General features: G+C 36.9%; 1 protein-coding gene across 2 annotated transcripts in view; it reads right to left on the reverse strand.

Annotated features, from left to right (window-relative positions):
- Window positions 1-1396: 1396 nt before the first annotated feature.
- The window catches only part of LOC101742434 (proline dehydrogenase 1, mitochondrial), a 34475-nt gene continuing 12931 nt past the window's right edge, over window positions 1397-22940 (reverse strand). Inside the window, exons 4-12 of one of the 2 annotated variants that reach the window (XM_012697012.4) lie at window positions 13770-13951; window positions 13074-13138; window positions 10923-11101; window positions 10484-10510; window positions 9637-9916; window positions 8142-8279; window positions 6492-6602; window positions 6023-6182; window positions 1397-5203 (exon numbers count right to left, since the gene is read on the reverse strand). In XM_012697012.4, the coding sequence (XP_012552466.1) occupies window positions 4998-5203; window positions 6023-6182; window positions 6492-6602; window positions 8142-8279; window positions 9637-9916; window positions 10484-10510; window positions 10923-11101; window positions 13074-13138; window positions 13770-13951 (1348 nt within the window). In that variant the 3' untranslated portion in view covers window positions 1397-4997. The remainder of the gene's footprint in view (window positions 5204-6022; window positions 6183-6491; window positions 6603-8141; window positions 8280-9636; window positions 9917-10483; window positions 10511-10922; window positions 11102-13073; window positions 13139-13769; window positions 13952-22940) is intronic. The other variant, XM_012697017.4, reaches the window with a different exon arrangement.

Here is a 22940-nt window from a genome sequence, read left to right on the forward strand (position 1 = left end):
GCCCTTACTTTTGACTTTTCCACAATTTCCATATTTTAATTAATTTATAAAACACCTTTTCAGAGTTGCATTAATTCGTTAAGAAATGTTACTAATAGTTTAGACATAAAACAGACTACAATTACTCTCAAGTTAAACAATTGTTCTCAACACTAATGATTTAAGAAAGCTCGGTTATATAGTCAACAGCAATCAAGTTTTGATTACGTATCCTGATGACAACAAAACTAGATACTATGGCATAGAAACAATTACACAGAACATCTATATTATGAATACAGTCAAATTTTATTGTCTGTTTTTCTTTTCTTCTAATTAACGGCACGTCACAAGTCTGTGTTACAATCTATAAAAAAAAGGATTTTTGGCGACATTAAGTCAATTATTCTGAGGCTGTTGTGTTTATTAGACCTTAATTAACTCTAGATCTAAAAAAAAACTAAAAAAAATTATAACTGGCAACATTCCGCCTTTTTCGATTATTTGTAAGTTGCGTGCTTATTGGGATTAGGGACACTGGGACCTTAGAACAATGGCGTACTAGGCGATATTAATTTCTAGTATTACCTAGCTACGAAGTTAATTAACGATATTTAAATTTGAAAACAAATTAAATATTGTATTTAAGTTTGTACTGATCACATCATCGAAATGTCATTGCCAAATACCAACTCTAATTATTTAATAATGGGATTTTCTAAATTTGCAAATAGTACAAGTAGTGTCTTCAATCTGGTTCGATAATGAAGGTACTTAATAGAAAGCCATATTAATTGTAACTTAAGCATTGGTTTGAAACATTCAAATAAATCAGAAGGAGTCGTATCGCCATTCACCAGTCTCGGTCCATAATGTTGTAAGTACTTGTGAAATAACAAAGTCAGAATATAAGTTCAATGCCACCAGTGTCTATGCCATTAATCATATTTCCAAAATAATCGAGACCATTAGTAAAGAATACCAAGACAGTATTGGGATTTAAAAATCATGCCAGATTTAAATTTTCAAAATTGGCAACACTCTAACAAGATGGCGTGCGATCAACAAACGCCATTATTTTATCATACAATCAAAAAACTACACGCTGTATCAACTATTAGTCAAATAATAATGCTATTTATCGTTGCTATTTTATGTTTGACATTCGGTGAACCAGTCATCATTTTGAAGTCATTCAATTTAAACACATTCCTAATAGGCCATGCGTATTGTTCTTCATTCACAATACGACTTTCGTTTGTAAAGAGATACAAATTACACATTTCATATAATTGACATTAAAATTAAAGGCAAATAAACGACCATCGAAATTTATCCTTGCCAGGACAAGCCGAGGTACGCCATTTGCAAAACGCGAGCGTCCAAAATAAACAATAAAGAAATAAAAACAACAACAAAACTGAAAACGAGCTCTGTCTTTATTTTGTTACGTAAAACGTAAAATAAAAATCAAAAAATGTAATCACATATTTTTCTTTAAATTTGATAATAGCAAATTATATACAAAAATACTAATAGGATACAAGAAAAATAAGAATAATAAAATTTAATTTCGTTATTACCTAACTAGACGTAAAGAGAACCAATATTACAGGTTCACTGCGGCGTCAACTTAAATCGAAACACGGATATATCCTTCAAGAATGCCGGCAAAAACCTTCAAACACGCCAAATATTTAGACACAGAATCATAATCTAAACAATTTCATGATTCTATGCATCCTATAAGTTTTGGCGAGGTCAGTGACCGACACACATCTAACAAAATACTATCAATCGTTGTTTTTAATACAAGATGTAAAGAATACATTTTTTCATAAAAGAATATTTCTGTGGCTAAAATAATGTGCGAGATTGTTATTGAAACTTTCACAGATAATTAATTTAAGTTGAAATGACATTTTAAAGAATAAAATATAAAATGTCATATCATTTACTCATTTGCCTGAAAAAGTTTCAAAATCGCCAAAATATATTTTTTTAACTTTGATACAAAGTTTCTAGGTAAATTGATTGATTAATAAATCTATTTTAAGACATTTATAAGGATAGGAAAAATCGTGTTTTTATTTAAGGCGACACCGCCGACCCGCCCTGTTCATAACGTTACGTCATAACGAGATTTAACAGGATTGTTAAGGGCTGCACCAATTGTAGCTAAAATCGCTAATACTAATTATAGCTTATAACGACAAGCTTATAACAACACGCTATATCCCGTTACAACGTTACGCAAATTATATTGCTATTTATTTATATGTATGGTCGTTTTTGGTTTGAAGGCTTAAAAGGTTTGATGTTCATCCACAAGAAGGGAGAAAACATTTGATACAGACGAACACTATATGAGTCGACTATTATCAAAGCCGGCAATGTGACTTTTGGACAATTATTGGTAAATCAGAAAAACGAATTATTGACTTTGTATTCCATTGGCAGTCACAAAACTCTTCCGAACGACATCTTACATAAATAACAGGTTAACTATTAACCTTTATTTAATGCAGGTTTTGAACCGTATTCTTTGAAGGAGACGATTATATTCAAATCAATCTGTATTGACATATCAATAAAAAGTTTTTGTCCAAATGCACAGATTGCCACCTTTGATAATAGACGACTCATATGCGAGTAAACAGTATTCATTATATATAGAAAATGTTTAAACTCCTTGCAAAATTAAACCTAATCCTTCATATAGATTCGTATTGATTAACGGAACGTAAAGGCCCGTTTTGCGATTTTAAAATAAAGCAATCATTAAGGAACATTGTTTTAAAACAATTAAATAAAAAATAAAAATAAAACTACTAAGTTTTACGCAGAGCTTTTGTATATATCTAGTGCAGTGATTCTCAACCCTTTTTTTGTTGCGGCACATATTTAACGATTTCAAAATTTGGCAGCACACAAAAAAAATTATAAAAATTATTTACTTACTACAACACACTGCTTAAATAGTTTATCAAAAAATTTTAATATACGAAATAAACTAAAATATACTATAATTATTTTTTTTGTGGATTTAAATATATTATTATATTCATGTTTAAAATATTTTTCTTTTAAAATGATATGATTTAATAATATTAACATTATTATATATTCGCAAAATTTGACGGCACACTTTTGAAATTTGGCGGCACACAAAAGTGCCGCGGAACAGTGGTTGAGAATCACTGATCTAGTGTACCTACATAGCGCAAGCCATGTCGCTACAATTACGCCCGCATACTAGAATTTAAGTACATTATAGAATAAGTTCATTGTAATACTCAAATTGTCGTCCAGTGAGCCGCTTCTTCCATTTGCAAGATATTTATCCATAAACATAAGCCGGATGTATTAACACAATACTCATATTAATAAATAATTTAAATTCTTACAGTATAGGAACAAGACGCAAGATCTTTTAAACAATATCTTTCGACTTGCCTTCTGTCTTGCTCACACTCATACGACACTCCCAAAGAGTGAGGGCAAGGCAATCAAGTCAAAGTATCATAGCAATCATAGGTTCTTGTAAACGTTTTTAAATTTAATCGCGTCAATTTAATAAACCTGTTTCGTCTAAATCAATACATAAATAAATAAATAAATAAAACCTTATTACAGAACACAGAATATGAACAGGACTAACACAATACTTAAAACAAAGTAACTGAAAAAATAAGGATACGAAAATGCTTTTTTGCCTTTTTTTTTACTTTTATTTATCAAAGCAGTTTCAAATCATACGATATTTTATTTAAAAAAAAATCGTCGAAACACGTAAGCCGATTGTCTTTAATACCTTCGAGTGAGATTCATAATTCTTCGAGCATTTTAAGACGGAAATAAATCGCTATTACCGCTATTACCGCTGTTATAATCGCTGTCACCGCATCGTGTGAGTTAACAAAAAACATTTTAATCTTCTTTCGTGTTCATGGACCCACGAATTTACAGATAAGCTTTGCAATTGACGATGCGATGGCGGCTTAATGTTCACCAGATATCTTTAGCACTCTTTCAATTGTATATAAAGACATAACACTGAGAAAATTAAATTGCAACACGTGATTTAATGAAAACACACATCGAAATGCTTAGTTTATAAAAAACAAAAAAAGATCAAATGAGTCGACTATTATCAAAGCCGGCAATGTGACTTTTGGACAATTATTGGTAAATCAGAAAAACGAATTATTGACTTTGTATTCCATTGGCAGTCACAAAACTCTTCTGAACGACATCTTAGATAAATAACAGGTTAAGTTAATACTTTATTTAATGCAGGTTTTGAACCGTATTCTTTGAAGGAGACGATTATATTCAAATCAATCTGTATTGACATATCAATAACATTTTTTTGTCCAAATGCACAGATTTGATAATAGACGACTCAAATGGTTCAGTAACTTTTTATCATGATTCAAATACCACACTAACAGGTTCATAACCAAGTTATTAACATTAAAGTTTCAACGGTTACATAACAACATGTCTCATCAAAGTTAAACCCTGTGTTATGATAACTTTACGTGGGTACTTATATATTTTATTTTCCCATATTTTTTATTACAAACTTATAATTCCTACTTTTTTTTTATTATTTAGTTTTTTAATAACTACTACGCATATTATGGACAACTGCTATATATAATAATTAACAAACATGTTTCAAAACACTAAACGTAAGCGTTGTACTTTATTTGGACAAATAAATACTGAGGCATATTTCCGATAAAAGATACTATTTTTCGCTCTTCAGATAGTTGAAAGTGAACGATAGTCGTAAATCGTTTGATGAAACTTCATTGTAATTAATCACCAGTTCGTTCCTCGGTGATAGTTCCGAAAACGATTAATCATAATACGCTGCTAATTATTAACCGCTAGCGCTGCTACTTTGCCGCTATTTCAATAAAACGCTACGCTATTAAGCGTTATAATAATAGCGCTGTCGGGGTGAAAAAAAACGGAAAAAACTGGACAATTTTTATGGCATTAGTGATTTAGACAGGCGTGTAATTCCCGATGGGCTTGTAAAACATTTGACCAGAAACGACCCTGCGGACGATTTCTTTGAGGAGTAGCTTCTTCTCCTTCTTGATTTTCTTGAGGAAGCCCCGGTTTTCGTTCGCCCTCCGCGATAGATACGGTAGCACTTCAACTACCGGTCCATATGGCACGTACTTGTAGACCGAATAACCAGCTTGACCTGAAAACAACAGTAACGACGAACTTCCAATGAAGGTCTAAAGATTTCATATGGGAATAGGCATTTCGGAACAACCAGACCGTTTCTAGCTTCTTCGTAACGTTGCTCTCACTTTTTATAACCTGATCTTTATTAAAGTTAACGTATATGAGGTGACAGCCCTGTACAGGAGGCCGCCCTCCACAGGGCTCCCTCGGTGACGGTTCGGGGGTCAACCCTCCAGCCGCGGAGTTGATGTCAAAGAGGGAGCGGTTGACGGTGTATCGCACTCCGACATGGCGACCCGGTTCTGGTTCAGTAAGGTGTACCGGAATACCAGCGGCACCACTTATCCTAAACTAAGGGGCCGTCCACCGCGATAGCTGACGCAAACTGACCACGTAGCTGACCACTGTCGACCAGTGCGTCTCGTTGCTGTTATGACCACGACCGCTCCTCCTAGGCGTCCTACTTCTTCCGAGTTATGGACTGACGAGAATCGACCACTCGAGCCACAATGCACAAAAGCCATTAAGTGGATCGCTTCGGCAATACCAAACAAACCGCGCACCAATACGTTTGCCTATATGAATTACCGGTCATCGTTGTCATCGAGCCCGTCGCTTGCGACGAAGGGCTCGACGAGTAAATTAACCCACAGACACAACCCACTGAGTTTCTCGCCGGATCTTCTCAGTGGGTCGCGTTTCCGAACCGGTGGTAGATTCTGCGAAGCACGGCGCTTGCTAGGGTCCGTGTTAGCAACGAATCTAGATTAACCCATCGAGGTTACTAGAATAGGTAGGTAAAAAAAATGGAATTAAACAATTCAATCCATACCTAAAGGAAAAGTGATGTGATCACACATTCCAAGCAGCTGACCGAAGCAGACGACCTTGTCTTCAGGCTTGATATTATGTTCCTTCATCAGTTGAATGGCGTAGCGGACAGTATCCTCGTTGTGAGAAGCCACCATGATGCCGAGGCCGGTCTTGCCGGACTGGAACAACATATAGCATCGTTTGTTTTAGTTACCGCGTGGGTGAATGAGCTCACAGCCCACCTGGTGTTAAGTGCTTACTGGAGCCCATAGACATCTACAATATAAATGCCGTCACTTACCTTGAGATATGAGTTCTAAAGTCGCAGTATAGTTGCCAACGGCTACCCCACCCTTCAAGCCGAAACGCATTACTGCTTCACGGCAGAAATAGGCGGGGTTGTGGTACCTACCCGTGCGGACTCACAAGAGGTCCTACCACCATTTGTTTTGTGCATCAATAAATAAATAAATTGCATTTAAACTTACTTTAACCCTGCTGAGAATTTCCTTGAGGCACTTGTGGAAGGATGCGGTGGTGGCGTCCACGTTCTCGCACGTGGGATCCTCGTATCCCATGGCGGCAGCGCGTGCTCGCTCCTGTAACGTGCCAACAATATTGGTGAATGTGTCATATTTTATTCTCTCAAGGTCACTGATGTAGTGCGATCTGGCGTAGGGAGTATTATAGGGCCGGTTGAGTTCACGCGGCATTGTCCTGCACGTTTTCTTTATTGTAACTTACAATCACACAGGCGTTCATACGGTAGATTTTCATTCGTGTAAAAATGGTAGATTCTGCGAAGCACTGCTCTTGCTAGGGTTAGTGTTAATAACGTCGTCAGGTTTGCTCACCTACTAATTCGGTAAATCTAGAATAGCCCCTTGAGGTTACTAGAATAGTTGGAAAAAAACGGCACGGTTATCGGGCCCCAAATTAGGATTCACTGTGTTATCGATACCAGAGACAGAGACGATACCAAAGAGAGACAGCGGAAAGAAACGGAAAAGAGAATGACAGAGAAAAGGAAGATGGCGAAGACGGTTAAAAAATGAGCAAGGCGTAATAAAAATGTTAATTAATTTATAAATTATTATTATAACAGAAGATTTTGTAACAGTGGAAGTTTTATTTTATGCGCAGCGATGCCTACTCTACAATAATATAGTTAAAAAAAAAGGTATGTTTGTCCTTTACACGTTCTTAAACCATGCCATCAGATGGTGATGAAAGAAGGTTTCTGTCATAATACCATATTTAATTAATAACCCGTTTTTAAAGCAGCATCTTTGTGACAGATACATAAGCTACAACGCTTATCATCTAACAAGGCAATTTTACTTAAAACCAATATCAAGTCTTTCAATCGTTTTTCTTTGCTTCAGTCAGTTATCCTGCATTACAGTTTTTACGACTAATTCACGAGAATTAATAACGAGAATCATTACCATTATTACCGACATTAAACCACACACTCACTCCGGGAACGATACGTCAAAACTATGAACCCTACGAATAAATTTTATTATTATTTTAAATTTATTATTATTATTTATTATTATTATAAATTTATTTATAAATATTATTTATTCGTAGTATGAATCATATAAATGTCCCAATATGAAAGTATGAGTTATGAATGTTTTTTTTTTATTGCTTAGATAGATGGACGAGCTCACAGCCCACCTGTTGTTAAATGGTTACTGAAGCCCATAGACATCTACAACGTAAATGCGCCACGCACCTTGAGATATAAGTTCTAAGGTCTCAGTATAGTTACAAAGACTGTCCCACCCTTCAAACCGAAACGCATTACTGCTTCACGGCAGAAATAGGCAGGGTGGTGGTACCTACCCGAGCGGACTCACAAGAGTTCTCACCACCAGTATTTACGCAAATTATAATTTTGCGAGTTTGATTTTTATTACACGACCCTTCACCGTGGAAGTCAATCGTGAACATTTGTTGAGTAACTGTTTCATTAGAAAAATTGGTACCCGCCTGCGGGATTCGAACACCGGTGCATCGCTCAACACTAATGCACCGGACGTCTTATCCTTTAGGCCACGACGACTTAATACTTTGTCGTTATAATAATGTTACTTTGTGAAGAAGAAAAAAATATATATAGCACCGACCTGCTCGATATAAGCGCCACGCACAAGCTTCGCCCCCCAGAAGAAGTTCTGCCTGTGGGCCTGTTCTAGATCAGTCACGATCTCATTGTACGTATTCTTCAAGTACGTCTGGTAAGTGTTGAAGACCAGGAACTTGTCCTGAAAGACGACAAACACAAACGTTTTAATACTATATAGGTTCCCGTAAATGTCACATCATCATCATCATCATCATCAGCCTTTATCTGCCCACTGCTGGACATAGGCCTTCCCCAATGCCTTCCACATAATGCGGTCCTCCGCCTTCCGCATCCAACGACTTCCCGCCGTGCACACTAAGTCGTCAGTCCACCTGGTTGGAGGACGCCCCACGCTCCTTGTACCCATCAATGTCACATGGAACACTGAATTTTTTTTTTTATTGCCCTTGTAGGCAGACGAGCATACGGCCCACCTGATGGTGAGTGGTTACCGTCGCTCATGGACTTCAGCAATGCCAGGGGCAGAGCCAAGCCGCTGCCTACCGCAAAAGCCGCTGCCTACCGCCCAAGCCGCTGCCTACCGCAGAAAATATCGAATACTGGATACGATTATTATAACGAATCAATATTACACAGATTAAATTAATTTAAAACAATAATCTATATATTAATACGTGAACCAAAAACTTTGTATCCCTTTTTACGAAAATTACGCAGACGGAGGAGTATGAAGTTTTCCACACTTATAGAGAATAAAGAGAAGAAGTGCACAATGCTAATATTTTTTAAAATAATGCATAATAGATACATTAAATCACTAAAGAAAACATTACACACACAACCATGTATTTGACACAACACATATATAAATATACTCTTTGCTTATTGTCAATTGTCAAACTTTTGTTAGTATTTAAAGTCTGTGGTCCAATTGAGAATAGATGAATATTGTTTGTCTTTGTTTATTATTTAGGTATAGTGTAGTTTTGGCAAAATCTGTGATTATATTATATAAGTACAATAGTATTTAACAATACAACCATAATAATGTATAATTACATAAACCATAACATAAAATTACAATTGATTAAAGTCGAATTTCGACTTCTGCGGGACCACTAGCACGTTGTTAATATATATTCCAATAACCACCACAACATTTTTTGAGACTTCATTACATCCTATCTCATCTCCTTTTATTTAATTACATCCCAATTGATTGATGTCTCAAATTAATTAGCTTCATCTTGTTTCGCTTCAAATAATTTTTTATATAACGGAATAAGTATGTATTTAATAATTGAAGATTTTTATAAAATCGACACTAGCAACAATGGCGTCGCAAGAAGACAGTTGCCATACTTCAAAAATGGAGAAATATTACACAATTATCTTATTTCACTAATTTCGATAACCGCCTCCGGGATTTGAACAATTTGAACAGTTGCATCCCTCAATACGCGTATACAACCGGGCATCTTAACCTCCACGACGACTTAAAACAAAAACATGTATTTATTGCAAACAATTAGCACCTTATTGTATCTCCTCATCATTTCGAGACAGATCCTCGAGATGGCGGGCTGGAAGTAAGTCTGCTCAGCGTCGATCATGACTCTCACGTCAGCCTCGTTCGCCACCTGGATGATGTGGTTGAGACGGCGGAGCATATTCCTGAACATCTCTTCCTCTTTCGTCGATATCTGTGATATGAGTCTCCTCATCTGACCCGTTTTAGGATCGGGCACCCTAAACGACTCCGACAAGTTCATGTCCTCGTCGAGAATATTCGACCACGGGAATAAATGGACGATCCTAAAAAACAAAAGGAAGATCAATATTCTGTTCTCGTATGATATTTTCATTTAAAAGCAAACCAAAATCCATTGTTATTATGCATAGCATTTCACATAACACCTATAACTCGCTTCTTTGAAGCTTACAATAACGCTGGGCTTAGTAAATGAATTGATAACAAAATTGAACTAGACTTTTTTGTTCATCCCAGATAGGAAATTAAAATACCGGTTTTTTTTTTAATTAATATCATCGAAACATTATGATTTGCGCCAATAAATACTGTATTATTATAAACTTAACAAAATAACGAGTTTTCAAAAATATAAAGAAACAAAAAAAAAACAAATAAAATGTTAATTGTTAGCCTAAAAATTTCCAAAAAAAAACCTCCACATCAAAAAAAATACAAATTCGGGATACGTCAAATTTTGGTCGAATTTTCGTCACGGCACAAGTAGCCAATAGCCAATTCGTTTTCCATTCAAGGCACGGGAGTAGGGGGGGATGAATGTATGTACATTCGTTTTTTTTAGCGACTTTTACTTGGCAACGCTTACAACTGTATAAGGTGTCGGCACTGACCGGTCCCACGGGAATAGATGAAGCACGCTGAAAATTCAAAAAAAAATGCCAAATGCTAATTTACTTTCAAATAAAAATTTTGAATTTAGATTTCCGAGAGAAACCCAAAAGAAGATTCTACTTGATATGATTCGCATAATAACAGTACGAAAAAAAAAAACAAAATAGATAATCTCTTCAAAGGCGAATTAGTTCAAAATAAATTACATACGATAGCCAAAGTGTGTGACTAGATAAAAATTTTATAAACATAATTTATAAAAAAGCCAATTTCTACCCTTTCCTCTAAGCAAAGCCATATTTTGGTTCTAAATACATTAACAAGTTTAAACTGATTTTCTAAAAAGTGCTGGTGGCACCCAAATAATTCTACGATAGTCTAATCATTCTAAAAAACCTTTAGTAAACTTAGAATACATAATCAACTCGATAACCTTACCCCTCTTTGTCAGACGTGATCTTCTTCATGAACTGCTGGACCTCAGGCTTGGTGCTGTGATCACCGAAGTACCTCTGGAAGTCCTCGATGGTCTTGTGGTGAGTCAAGACGTTGCCTGTCCCACCAGCTATCTGCTGCATGTAGTTACGAGCGCGCATGATCACCTCCGAGAGTTGCAGCTGAAATAGACATTTTCAAGTTCAATCTTGAGACTTTTAGCTTTCTAGTGTACATCGAGAAATAATTCGTTGATGATGCATTTGTTATCTGATGGAGTGGGAATAAAATTACAAATTGTTAATTTTATGTTCTACAAAGTCTAGTGCATTATAATATGTGGTTTAACAGAATGCCATCGTAAAATCTTAATCAAATAATTATTTGAATATGTCGTTAGAATACACCAGCTGCAGGCCTCCTCCCAACGATTCCGTGATTCACTATAATAATTGGGAAGAGAGGGGGGAGAAGACTCCAGCGAAGAGTAGCGGCTTACCTCCCTCGCCCGTAATTACGTTAGGTAGGCTAGTCAGGATTAGGCGTGGTGGTGCGTGCCACCTCAGCATTCCGAGGAGTCCTGAGGAGTGCTGAGGAGGCATCCCTACCTCAGTAATTATTTGTAAGGTTGATAAGTTAGGTTAAGTATCAATAATAATGAAAAAAAGCGACGGTAAGTAGCTGTTGCCACGGGAGAAGATGGAAAGGAGTGGAAGATCCGAAGTGGAACCCACACCGGCACATATTAACAATCCAGCAATCGCCCCTGCCTTGTCGGGCATGGAGCCTACGCCCGGGCAGAGGGAGTGACTCGACCCGTACCAACACGTCTTTACGGATCCTCCTAATTCATTAACGGTGCTTTTAGGTCCACAAGCACCAGTCACCGTCCTCGTCGAACCCGTAGATTGCGACGAAGGGCTCGACGAGCGAATTAACCCACAGACACAGCCCACTGAGTTTCTCGCCGGATCTTCTCAGTGGGTTGCTAGGGCCAGTGTTAGCCCCACTCCGGTTTGAGCCCCGTGAGCTCACCTACATATTAGTGCGAAGCTGATATAATCTCTCAAGGCTATCAGCATAGGTAGGAAAAAAAACGACCCGTGCCCCCTAAGGGGACATGAGAACCCAACTACATGCTAGTTCTACTCGAAGCGAAACAGCGAACGGATCACCCGAATCGATTCATGTAATAATACCTTAAGTTACGTAACAATTAATTTGACTTTTAATTTGTACTAGAGGTCCCGCAGTAGTCGAAATTCGACTATAATTAATTGGAATTGTAAGTTTGTACACTATTATGATTGTATTTTATACTTCTATAATCACAAATTTCGCCAAGACTACTATAAAAAATATTAACAAAGTCAAACAATATTTAATCTATTCTCAATTTGACAAAAGACGTCAAGAACAAAAGTTTGACAATAAATAGTATGCATGCGTGTGTGCGTCAAATACATGGTATGTAGTGTGTGTAATGTTTTCTTTATTGATTTAATGTATCTTTATGCATTATTTAAAAAAAATATTAGCATTGTGCACTTCTTCTCTATATTCTCTATAAGTGTGAAAAATCTCATACACCTCCGTCCGCGCAATTTTCGTAAAAAGGGATACAAAGTTTTTGCTTCACATATTAATAATTTGTATTTTGGTGAGAGCTTTTAATTATTCCGAGCCCCCGCGCATAAGAATACATTTCATTTACGTGGAATCTGAAACGTCACGTGATGAAACGTCACGTCGACCTTTCTGTTGCAAAAGGACCATCTCTCGAGTGGATGTTTTTGCTTGATACACCGACATTCCAAATATAGTTCGTCTTTTGTAATCGATCAAGATTTCTTTAGTCACATATTTACCAAATATTTCCTATTTCCTTTACAAAAGAGACTTAAAGTCTTAAAGTGGTAGGGCCACCACTTGGCTGTTCAACATTACCGATGTCAACTTCCTACTCCATATCAGATATAGTTCATATACCATTAAAGGCATTATGTACATGGCATAAATTTATATTTGTCAGTAAAAAAACATCAGATTCAGAGTGTCAATAAAAAAATGCTATATATTTTATTTGGTAAAAACTTTGAATACTGGAAAACTAAAATTCCCATTACAAATAATTTCTCAATGAAGACAACTTACAAGTAGTTGGGGCCTTCCGAGAGCTGTCAACTTGATGGCCATCAGCCCTGTGCTCTTGGTGATGCCTGAAAAATTATGAAAAAAAATAATCCAATAAATACAATATGATTCAATCATCAGTTTGAGAAATTTCCAAATGTATTTTGGAAATTTCTTAGATTCCACAGTCGAATTCGAAAAACTGTGACAGATGAAAAAAATCGCAATTTGTCAATAATATTTGTCCTCCCTGTTCCTCTCTCTTTCACACATACAAAACGCACACACATAAATACCTACAAAATAGTTAGAAATATAAAGTCAACAAGGTAATATATTTTTATTTTGTATTGGCTGCGATCCAAGCAACATATTACTCACAGAATTGCGAAAAAACGAAACCACATTTATGCTAACTTTGCCAGGACTAGAACTCGTTTGACGCTGGCTAGTTACTAGAGTTCATAGACACCACAACGTGAGAGTACTTTAATTTGAAACTGAAACTTTGAGGACTCTTTGTTCCAAATTCAAAGTTCCGAAAAATATGTCCTATACTAAACTAGGAAGGAAACACAGAGCTCGTCTAAAGCTGGCCCATTATCAGAGTTCATAGACACCACAACGTGAGAGTACTTTGATTTGAAACTGAGACTTTGAGGACTCTTTGTTCCAATCTGTTCTATAGTAAAACTAAGAGTGAAACACTCAACGTACCGGCGACAGCATCAATGCTCCTCAAGAAGGCTTCCATGTTCTTCTCGCAGGAGGCTTCGTTGAGGTAGAAGTAGGTCCTGGCGCTGGTCACCTTGTAGCGCCTGTCGGCGAACCTCTGCTCTACGTGGTACTGCTTCAGCTGACCCTCTTCTTGCATGTCGCCGCACGCGGATATAGAAGCACTGAAGATAAAGAAATCTCCTTTTTAATACGCTTTTATTAGCTTCAGATGTACGTTTGTAACGGAATCTTTCAACATGGTTTTGACCCCCTTCAAAACGTCGGATTAACTCAAAATTTGGTATACTTATTAAGGACCGATGACAATACAATATTTAAAAAAAAAATGATTTTTTTTTAATTCAACTAAAAAATGAAAATAAATAATAATTTAAAAAAATTAACAAAATAAGCTTTTATAGAAAATCCAACTAAAAAATAGAAAATAAATTTTAATAAATTTGAATTATTTTTACATTAGCTTCAGTCTTTGCTAGAAATTCAGGAAGACGTATTTAAAGTCAACACTAAGGATTCAGTCAGTTTTTTGTTATGGAACTTGGACAAAAAGACGTAGGCGAGATCCGTAAAATTTCTACTGTTTGTTATATTTTTGAAAAATATCAAGACAACATTATGAAAGTAATATTTCATGAGATTTTGGCAAATCGAACTAATAAATTGATTCCATTCAATTTGAAAGAACAGACGATCCTCAGTCATTAATCTCCAAAATAGTTGCGACCAATCTATCCCACGTCGGATACTATAAAACCTACCTCAACAAAAAAAATTACAAATAAACAAACATTAAATTTAAACATTCGTGGCTCAAAAGATCGAGAAGAGAAAGCGTAAATCACTTTCTCCGATGCAAAAAACTTGGCAAACGAAATGACAGCTCAGAGAAATGTTCCCATTGGACTTTAAGACCAATTTTCTTTATCAAATGATTCAATTTCCATTGTAGAAGCTGAATAAAGAATCCAAAGATTCTAGGTTTTTAGGTGAACCTAATTGTGTTTATTTTTAATTTGCTCTACTTTCTCAGTTCGTTGACGTTTTGGTAAAAATAATTGACAGATGTCATCCTGTCTAATTACTTACTAAATTTTATAGTTTATTAAAAGCATCAAACATTCTCTCAATTATACTTAGTCTGGCCATAAATACTGTTACAATTAAAAATAAACAAAATATTACATTTGAATTTGAAATCTGTCATTTTTATATGATTGCTCATTGAGTTTTCTCATTTTGGCGCCAATACATTGTACAATATTTTGCTATATTAAAATGGAGTGGGGTGATAAAGAGAACCGAATCGCTGTGATTGCATTACACAAAGTAGGTATGGAGCCAAATGCAATTTTTAAAACTCCATACGCTTGGTATTAGTACAATGTTTGTGTACCGGGCTATTAATAGGTGCAATGACACCTTCTCTGCTTGTGACAGAAAAAGATCTGACCGTCCACGTAGTGTTCGTACGAAAAAGGTGGTCAAAGCCGTAAGGGAAAGAATTCGAAGAAATCCTGTCCGAAAGCAAAAGATTTTATCTCGGGGGATGAAGATAGCACCTAGAACCATGTCGCGTATTTTAAAATATGACTTAGGACTTGCAACCTATAAGAGACGTACTGGTCATTTCTTAACTGATAATTTAAAAGAGAATAGGGTGGTAAAATCGAAACAACTACTGAAGCGGGACGCAAAGGGAGGTCATAGAAAATTTTTGTTTACGAATGAGAAATTTTTTACAATTCAGCAACATTTTAACAAACAAAATGACCGTATTTATGTTCAAAGCTCTAAGGAAGCTTCCCAATTAGTCGACAGAGTACAACGTGGGCAATATCCGACTTCAGTGATGGTTTGCTGGGGTATTAGCTATGAAGGAGTGACTGAGCCATACTTTTGTGAAAAAGGTATCAAAACATCGGCACAAGTGTATCAAGATACCATTCTTGAGAAGGTAATGAAGCCCCTTAACAACACCATGTTCAAAAATCAAGAATGGTCCTTCCAGCAAGACTCGACGCCAGGTCATAAAGCTCGGTCTACGCAGTCTTGGTTGGAAACGAACGTTTCGGACTTCATCAGAGCTGAAGACTGGCTGTCGTCTAGTCCCGATCTTAATCCGCTGGATTATGATTTATGGTCAGTTTTAGAGAGTACAGCTTGCTCTAAACGCCATGATAATTTGGAGTCCCTAAAACAATCCGTACGATTGGCAGTGAAAATTTTTCCCATGGAAAAAGTGCGTGCTTCTATTGATAACTGGCCTCAACGTTTAAAGGACTGTATTGCAGCCAATGGAGACCACTTCGAATAAGCTTTTTATACTTTAAATTGTTTTATGTTTATGTATTAAACTAACACACTGTAAAAGTAATAAATGTTATTTGCAATAGATTTTTTATTATTTTTAATTGTAACAGTATTTATGGCCAGACTAAGTATATAATGTATTAACATATATTATGCATTCACTTTGTCCGTTTATGGTCGTTGAAGATAGACGATCCTATGGTCCACCTGAAGGTTAGAGGTAACCGTCAATCCTGAGCATCAGAAATACTTTTATTTATTTATTTTTATTGCTTAGATGGGTGGGCGAGCTCACAGCCCATCTGGTATTAAGTGGTTACTGGAGCCCATAGACATCTATAACGTAAATGCGCCACCCACCTTGAAATATGAGTTTAAGGTCTCAAGTATAAATGCAACGGCCACCCCACCCTTCAAACCGAAACGCATTACTGCTTCACGGCAGAAATAGGCAGGGTAAGGTGGTACCTACCCGTGCGGACTCACAAGAGGTCCTACCACCAGTAAAAAACGACCAAGGCGAAGTTTAAAGAAGTTATAGCGCCCAAAAAATACCAGAAAGAATCCATTTTTACGGATTGAATGAATCCATATCCATCCAATTAATGAATGATTGGATGAATCCATTCCAGAAAACGTTTACTGTAAACTATAGTATAACCCGGTCTAATATACAAAAAATTAAAATAAATCGACCAAAAAAGGCAATATAAAAAAATAATAATTGAACTACATACATATACCACGTAACTCTTTACTGCCCATGACTTCAAAATACTTTTTACGTAATCTACACTTTAAATAGCCAAAGACAATAAGTACCATTTTCTCCTCTGTTTGTCAAATGATTTTATTTCTTTGTTTTTGTTAATTAAAATTGACTAGGTTTAGTACCATCAATAGATCTTCTCAGAAAGATTTTCTACTAAAAAACAAATTACATGCCATATTCTTCACCGTTTATCAACAATTTCCTTTTTTTTTTTTTGGGTGTTTAAAACATTAATTATCAATTAAGCTTTTTTTACACAAATTAATAGTCAAAACAGTCAAAGTGGCATCTGAGCCTCTGTTTCTTAACCGATTTTCGGTTTGTTTAGCTATTGAAAATAACAAAACAAAAGAGAAAATGCAATACGTAAAGAGAAATCTAATTGTTGAAGTGTCAGTGATTGTGCTCAAACTAATAAAAAATAACTAAATAAACTAAAGATAAAAAAAAAAACAAATAAACCTAGTCAATGCAAGTTCTGGGAAATTCCTTGGATAATTTTTAATTAATTCCATTGGTTTTTGACTTGAGATACAGCCTCTGAAAAGGCGAAAATATATCTTTAAACTATCATTCACATTACGGACACTTTTTTCGGATAAAATAGAATAAAAAAGAACCCGTACTTATAATTTTTTAACACACTTTCGTTAGATTTGTTGCTTAGATGGGTGGATGAGCTCACAGCCCATCTGGTTTTAAATGGTTACTGGAGCCTATAGGTATCTACACCGTAAATGCGCCACCCACCTTGAGATATAAGTTCTAAGGTCTCAAGTATAGTTACAACGGCTGCCCCACCCTTCAAACCGAAACGCATTACTGCTTCACGGCAGAAATAGGCGGGATGGTGGTATCTACCAAAAGGTTTTTTATTTATTGCTTAGATGGATGGACGAGCTCACAGCCCACCTGGTGTTAAGAGGTTACTGGAGCTCATAGACATCTACAACGTAAATGCGCTACCCACCTTAAGATATAAGTTCTAAGGTCTCAGTATAGTTACAACGGCTACCCCCACCCTTCGAACCGAAATGCAAGGGTTTGATTTTTATTACACGATGTTATTCCTTCACCGTGGAAGTCAATCGTGAACATTTGTTGAGCAAGTATTTTATTAGAAAAATTGGTACCCGCGATTCGAACACCGGTGCATCGGTACATACGAATGCACCGGACGTCTTATCCTTTAGGCCACGACGACTTCCTACCACCAATAATATAAATAGCCCACAAGAGGACCCGTGCTTATAAATTTTTAACAAACTTTCGTTAGCATGATCTGCATATCTCTATTTGATAACGCAACGTCATTTCTACAGCTTCAAAACGCTAATAACAGATACTAGTATTATAGTGATGTCGTGACGAGCTACCCTCACTGATGGACTGGGATGGCTTTTTACTGGTGGTAGGACCTCTTGTGAGTCTGCACGGGTAGGTACCACCACCCCGCCTATTTCTGCCGTGAAGCAGTAATGCGTTTCGGTTTGAAGGGTGGGGCAGCCGTTGTGACTATACGAGACCTTAGAACTGTGTCTCGGGGTGTGTGGCGCATTTACGTTGTAGATGTCTATGGGCTCCAGTAGCCACTTAACATCAGGTGGGCTGTGAGCTCGTCCACACATCCAAGCAATAAAAAAAAAAAATAAAAAAAAATTAAAAATTGACACAATCAAACAACCATATCTCACAGAGCATCATCATCATGCTGAATGCAAATTTCAAAATAAAAAACAATGAATAAGACTCAAGAGAGCCTGTAGGACAACGTCAATGCCGCCACCCACCTTGAGACATTAATTCTAAGTCTCAATTTTTACAGTAAAACGATTGCCCCTAAGCCCAAACGCATTACTGCTACTGTCGAAATAGGCAGGGTAGCGGTACCTACACGTGCGGGAGTCACACGAAGCCCTACAACCAGTAATTACGCAAATTAAAATTATTCCACACCTAATTTTTATTACACGATGTCATTCTTTCACCGTGGAACACATTCGTGAACATTTGTTAAGTACTTTTATCATTAGAAAAACTGGTATCTGTCCCGCGGGATTCGAACACCGATACAGTCGCATCGCTTGATACGAATGCACCGGACGCCTTATCCTTTAGGCCACGACGACTTCATAATAACGGCACATGTTTACATTCCCATGTATTCGCTTAACAACACACAATGTTCGCGTATAAAATTATAACAAAACGCGCTTGGCTTGTTCGAACTATTTGACGTAGGCACGGAGGTATGCGCGCGCAGTTTTGTGGAAATGAAACCAAGAAAATTCTTATATAAATTTGAAAACCGACAAAAATCACGGGCCTCTATGTCATATTATGTACACATGTCTACTCCACACTACGTCTTCAAATAGTAATTTACGTAACGAGGAAGGTCGTCTGTTGTTTAAGGCCGTGTTTTTATAAAAGCATGAGCGACTTTCTTTTTGTATTAATTTTATAGTCGAAGAGAACGAAGGGACTCTCTTCAGTATTTCCGGGGAGGAACTTGTCATTAGGATAACTGCCTGAAAGAATCTTCCGCAAAGAAAAGGCGCATCCCCTCGTGTAACACGGGTAGTAGTAGTAAATTCTAGAGTGAATTACGGTTGAACGCAAGAGCCCTCAGATCTACTAATTTTTACTATCGAAAGTTCCTGATTAGCTCGCTACGTATAAATGTAGTCAACATTTATCGTAAATCACAGAGGTAAAGGCTAAATTCTTCGAAATAAATACAGAATTTCGTGAGATGCCGACGCGATTAAAACCATTCTTAATTACTTCACCGATAGAAATTGATTGCACACAATGTGCAATGTTCGAGATAGAGAAAATTAAATTCTACATTCAATATCCTGGAGAATAAGGCGCGAAACACTATCAATTTCCAACTTGCTTATTTACTGGAGGTAAGAGGTAAGAGGAGATAATCGTATGTGCGTGGATACCACACGTGTACCTCTGTATAAATAAAATACAGGCTTGAAAAATGAACATTTGCGTCTATTTTAATTTTATTATAATTTAATTACAACTTGCCGTGCACGAGACTAAAAGGCTGTAACGGAAGATAGGGTCGCCAAGAGCAAATCTTAAAATTAGCAACTTAGTTAGGACTTCGGTGTTACCATTGCAATCTCTATATATAAAAATGAATTGCTGTTCGTTAGTCTCGCTAAAACTCGAGAACGGCTGGACCGATTTAGCTAATTTTGGTCTTGAATTATTTGTGGAAGACAAGAGAAGGTTTAAAAGGTAGATAAATATGAAAATGCTCGGAATTAAATAAAAATAACAATTTTCCGGACGGATTCCTTTTGTTTGTTTAAGTTTATTTTATACAAAAGCTTAGGTCTTTTATTTATCGATTGAGGCACTACGAAGTCTGCCGGGTCAGCTAGTTTTACAATAAAATTATAATGTTCATATTTTTATTGAACAACCTATATCCTACTTATTTCTTCCGCGAAGAGCTTCATGGGTTCTAGTTTGTAGTGATGAGACGTCTCTAGGTGGGTGGCGTCATTTTTGTTGAAAAGTTTTTGAGTTCCGCTAAAAACATCAACTAAGCCGTGAGCAGATGTACCCGTTTACCATAAAAAAAACAAACTATTGTGATGACAGTTCTAAAGACAGAGGCACAGCCAAGACGCTGATAGTTTTGTGTTTGAGCGATAACAGTGTACAACAGAAACGCTACGCTACCATCTACGCTGCTACGAGGATCGAACCTATTTATAAATACAATGGAACACATCAGCGCCTAACTACTTTTGACATCAAAACAAGAAGCCATTGATACACCGTATCGAGCCAACGGCTATTGTTTCGCAAAACAAAAGTGCTATCCGTTGTGCTGAGCTCGTTTCATTGAATTATATAGCTTCTGCTCTTCACACTAAGAACGATTTTCCGTTTAAAAACATTTCCGATTTTTGAATGGATCGCAAGATTTACAATGTCTTTTAACTTTTTCAGAAATTATCCGCCACTTGTAATTACGTATGACATATTTTCGTACTCTGGAAGTACGACATATTTTCTGTCCATTATTATTATTATTATTATTTTATTGCTTAGATGGGCGGACGAGCTCTCAGAGCATCTGGTGTTAAGTGGTTACAGTAGCCCATAGACATCTACAATGTAAATGCGCCACTCACCTTGAGATATAAGTTCTAAGGTCCCAAGTATAGTTACAACGGCTGCCCCACCCTTCAAACTGAAATGCATTACTGCTTCACAGCAGGGTGGTGGTATCTACCCGCACGGACTCACAACAGATTAAACACGTTTTTTATTTTTATTTAATGAATTATTCACCTAGTGAATATGCCACGTCTCCTCAGAATTCCGTGGACCGCGCACCGTACCAACATTTCGATCCTGAAAGAGCTCAACATCAAGGAGAGACTATCGTCAACAGTCCAATTACGAATCCTCAAGTTCTTCGGGCACATCACTCGTAATGAGGACTCCATTGAGCGGTTGGTGGTGCAAGGGAAAGTCGAGGGCAAAAGATCTCGCGGACGATCTCCAACACGATGGACCGACCTCATAAAATCTGTTACTCACTCCAACATAAATGTTTGCTCTCATTCTGCGAAACATCGTGCCACATGGCGTCGCATCGCGAGAGCATCGGTATCGCAGGATCCGACTGATGCATGACCATGACCACTCTGTCAAGAATGTACGAATAGGAAGAAGAATATGCCACTCCATTATCCAACAAAAGAGAGTTACAAAATAATTATATAAAAATATAAAGGAAACTGTTATCGTCTCTGAAGGCCCACCAACACTATTTTAAAAAGCGACTTAGCAATTTTGGATTCCGGAAAGGTTAATACGTAATTTACACCTACGACTTGTCGAAAATCTATATATTGTGCAAAGAATTGTTGTCTCAAATCATCGTTCCGCGCACACAGCATCATAATGTGAAAAGCATCTTCCACTACATCACAAACTGAACACATGGTATCAGGAGGAGCCTTCCCCATTAAATGAGCAAGATTAAACACGTGATTTCACACTGTATATTCGAAAGATAGATTATAATTTAATAAATGCTAACGTGCTGTTTTCGCAATCTAACTAAACGTTTAAGAACACATTAACATAGTCATCTTCGACGGAACCCTAAACCCCTTTTTTTTTCGGGCAGGGATCCGAATCTCCTACGAGGTATCCGCGTATAGGAAGCATGCGGAGTATTTGCAGATATAGGAAGTAGACCGCGAGCCAAAAGATATTTTGAGCCGATACTCAGGGTGGGTACCCTAAACCCTAACCTAATCCAAGCATTGAGTTGATTTGAATTTTACAACAATTTTATAAACTTCACCTGTGACCGAATCTGTCAATGTAATTTTCACTAACTTCAAAACGTCTCCGATTAACCTCTGAGTCTGCACTTAAGTATATCAAGTGCCGCTGACAATACACAAATTTCATTACGTCAACCTAATAATAAATCCGGACCAGAATTGCTGGGACAAACAAAAACTTTAAATATATTATTTATTTATTTTGGGTTACCATTAGATCGTCTTCTTTGATTTTAAATTATATATATTTTTATGGAATCTCTGATCTCTTTCAATCTGATCGAACGAATTATGCAAAACATTAACAAATTATCATTAATTAGGAAGCTCTACATTTCACGCGAGAGTCAACCCAGTCAGTCCGTCACGGTTTCCACGTGTTTCCAAAATTGTTCTCTAATATTCAAATACAACATTCGAGTAAATATGCAGAAGTCATTAGCACGATAATGCTGTCTAAACGCGTCCGACAGTGCTCTGCAAGATGCCGGATTATATTTATTCGCTTTTTTTTTATCCTACCTATGCTGATAGCCTTGAGAGGCTATTTCAGCTTACCCTAGCGTGTGTAGGTGAGCTCACGAGGCTCAAACCGGAAAGTTGCTAATACGAACCCTAGCAAGAGCAGTGCTTCGCAGAATCTACCACCGGATCGGAAACGCGACCCACTGAGAAGATCCGGCGAGAAACTCAGTGGGCTGTGTCTGTGGGTCTTAATTATTCGCCAAA

Source organism: Bombyx mori, chromosome 16 (genome assembly GCF_030269925.1).
Source record: "Bombyx mori chromosome 16, ASM3026992v2".
NCBI lineage: Eukaryota > Metazoa > Arthropoda > Insecta > Lepidoptera > Bombycidae > Bombyx > Bombyx mori.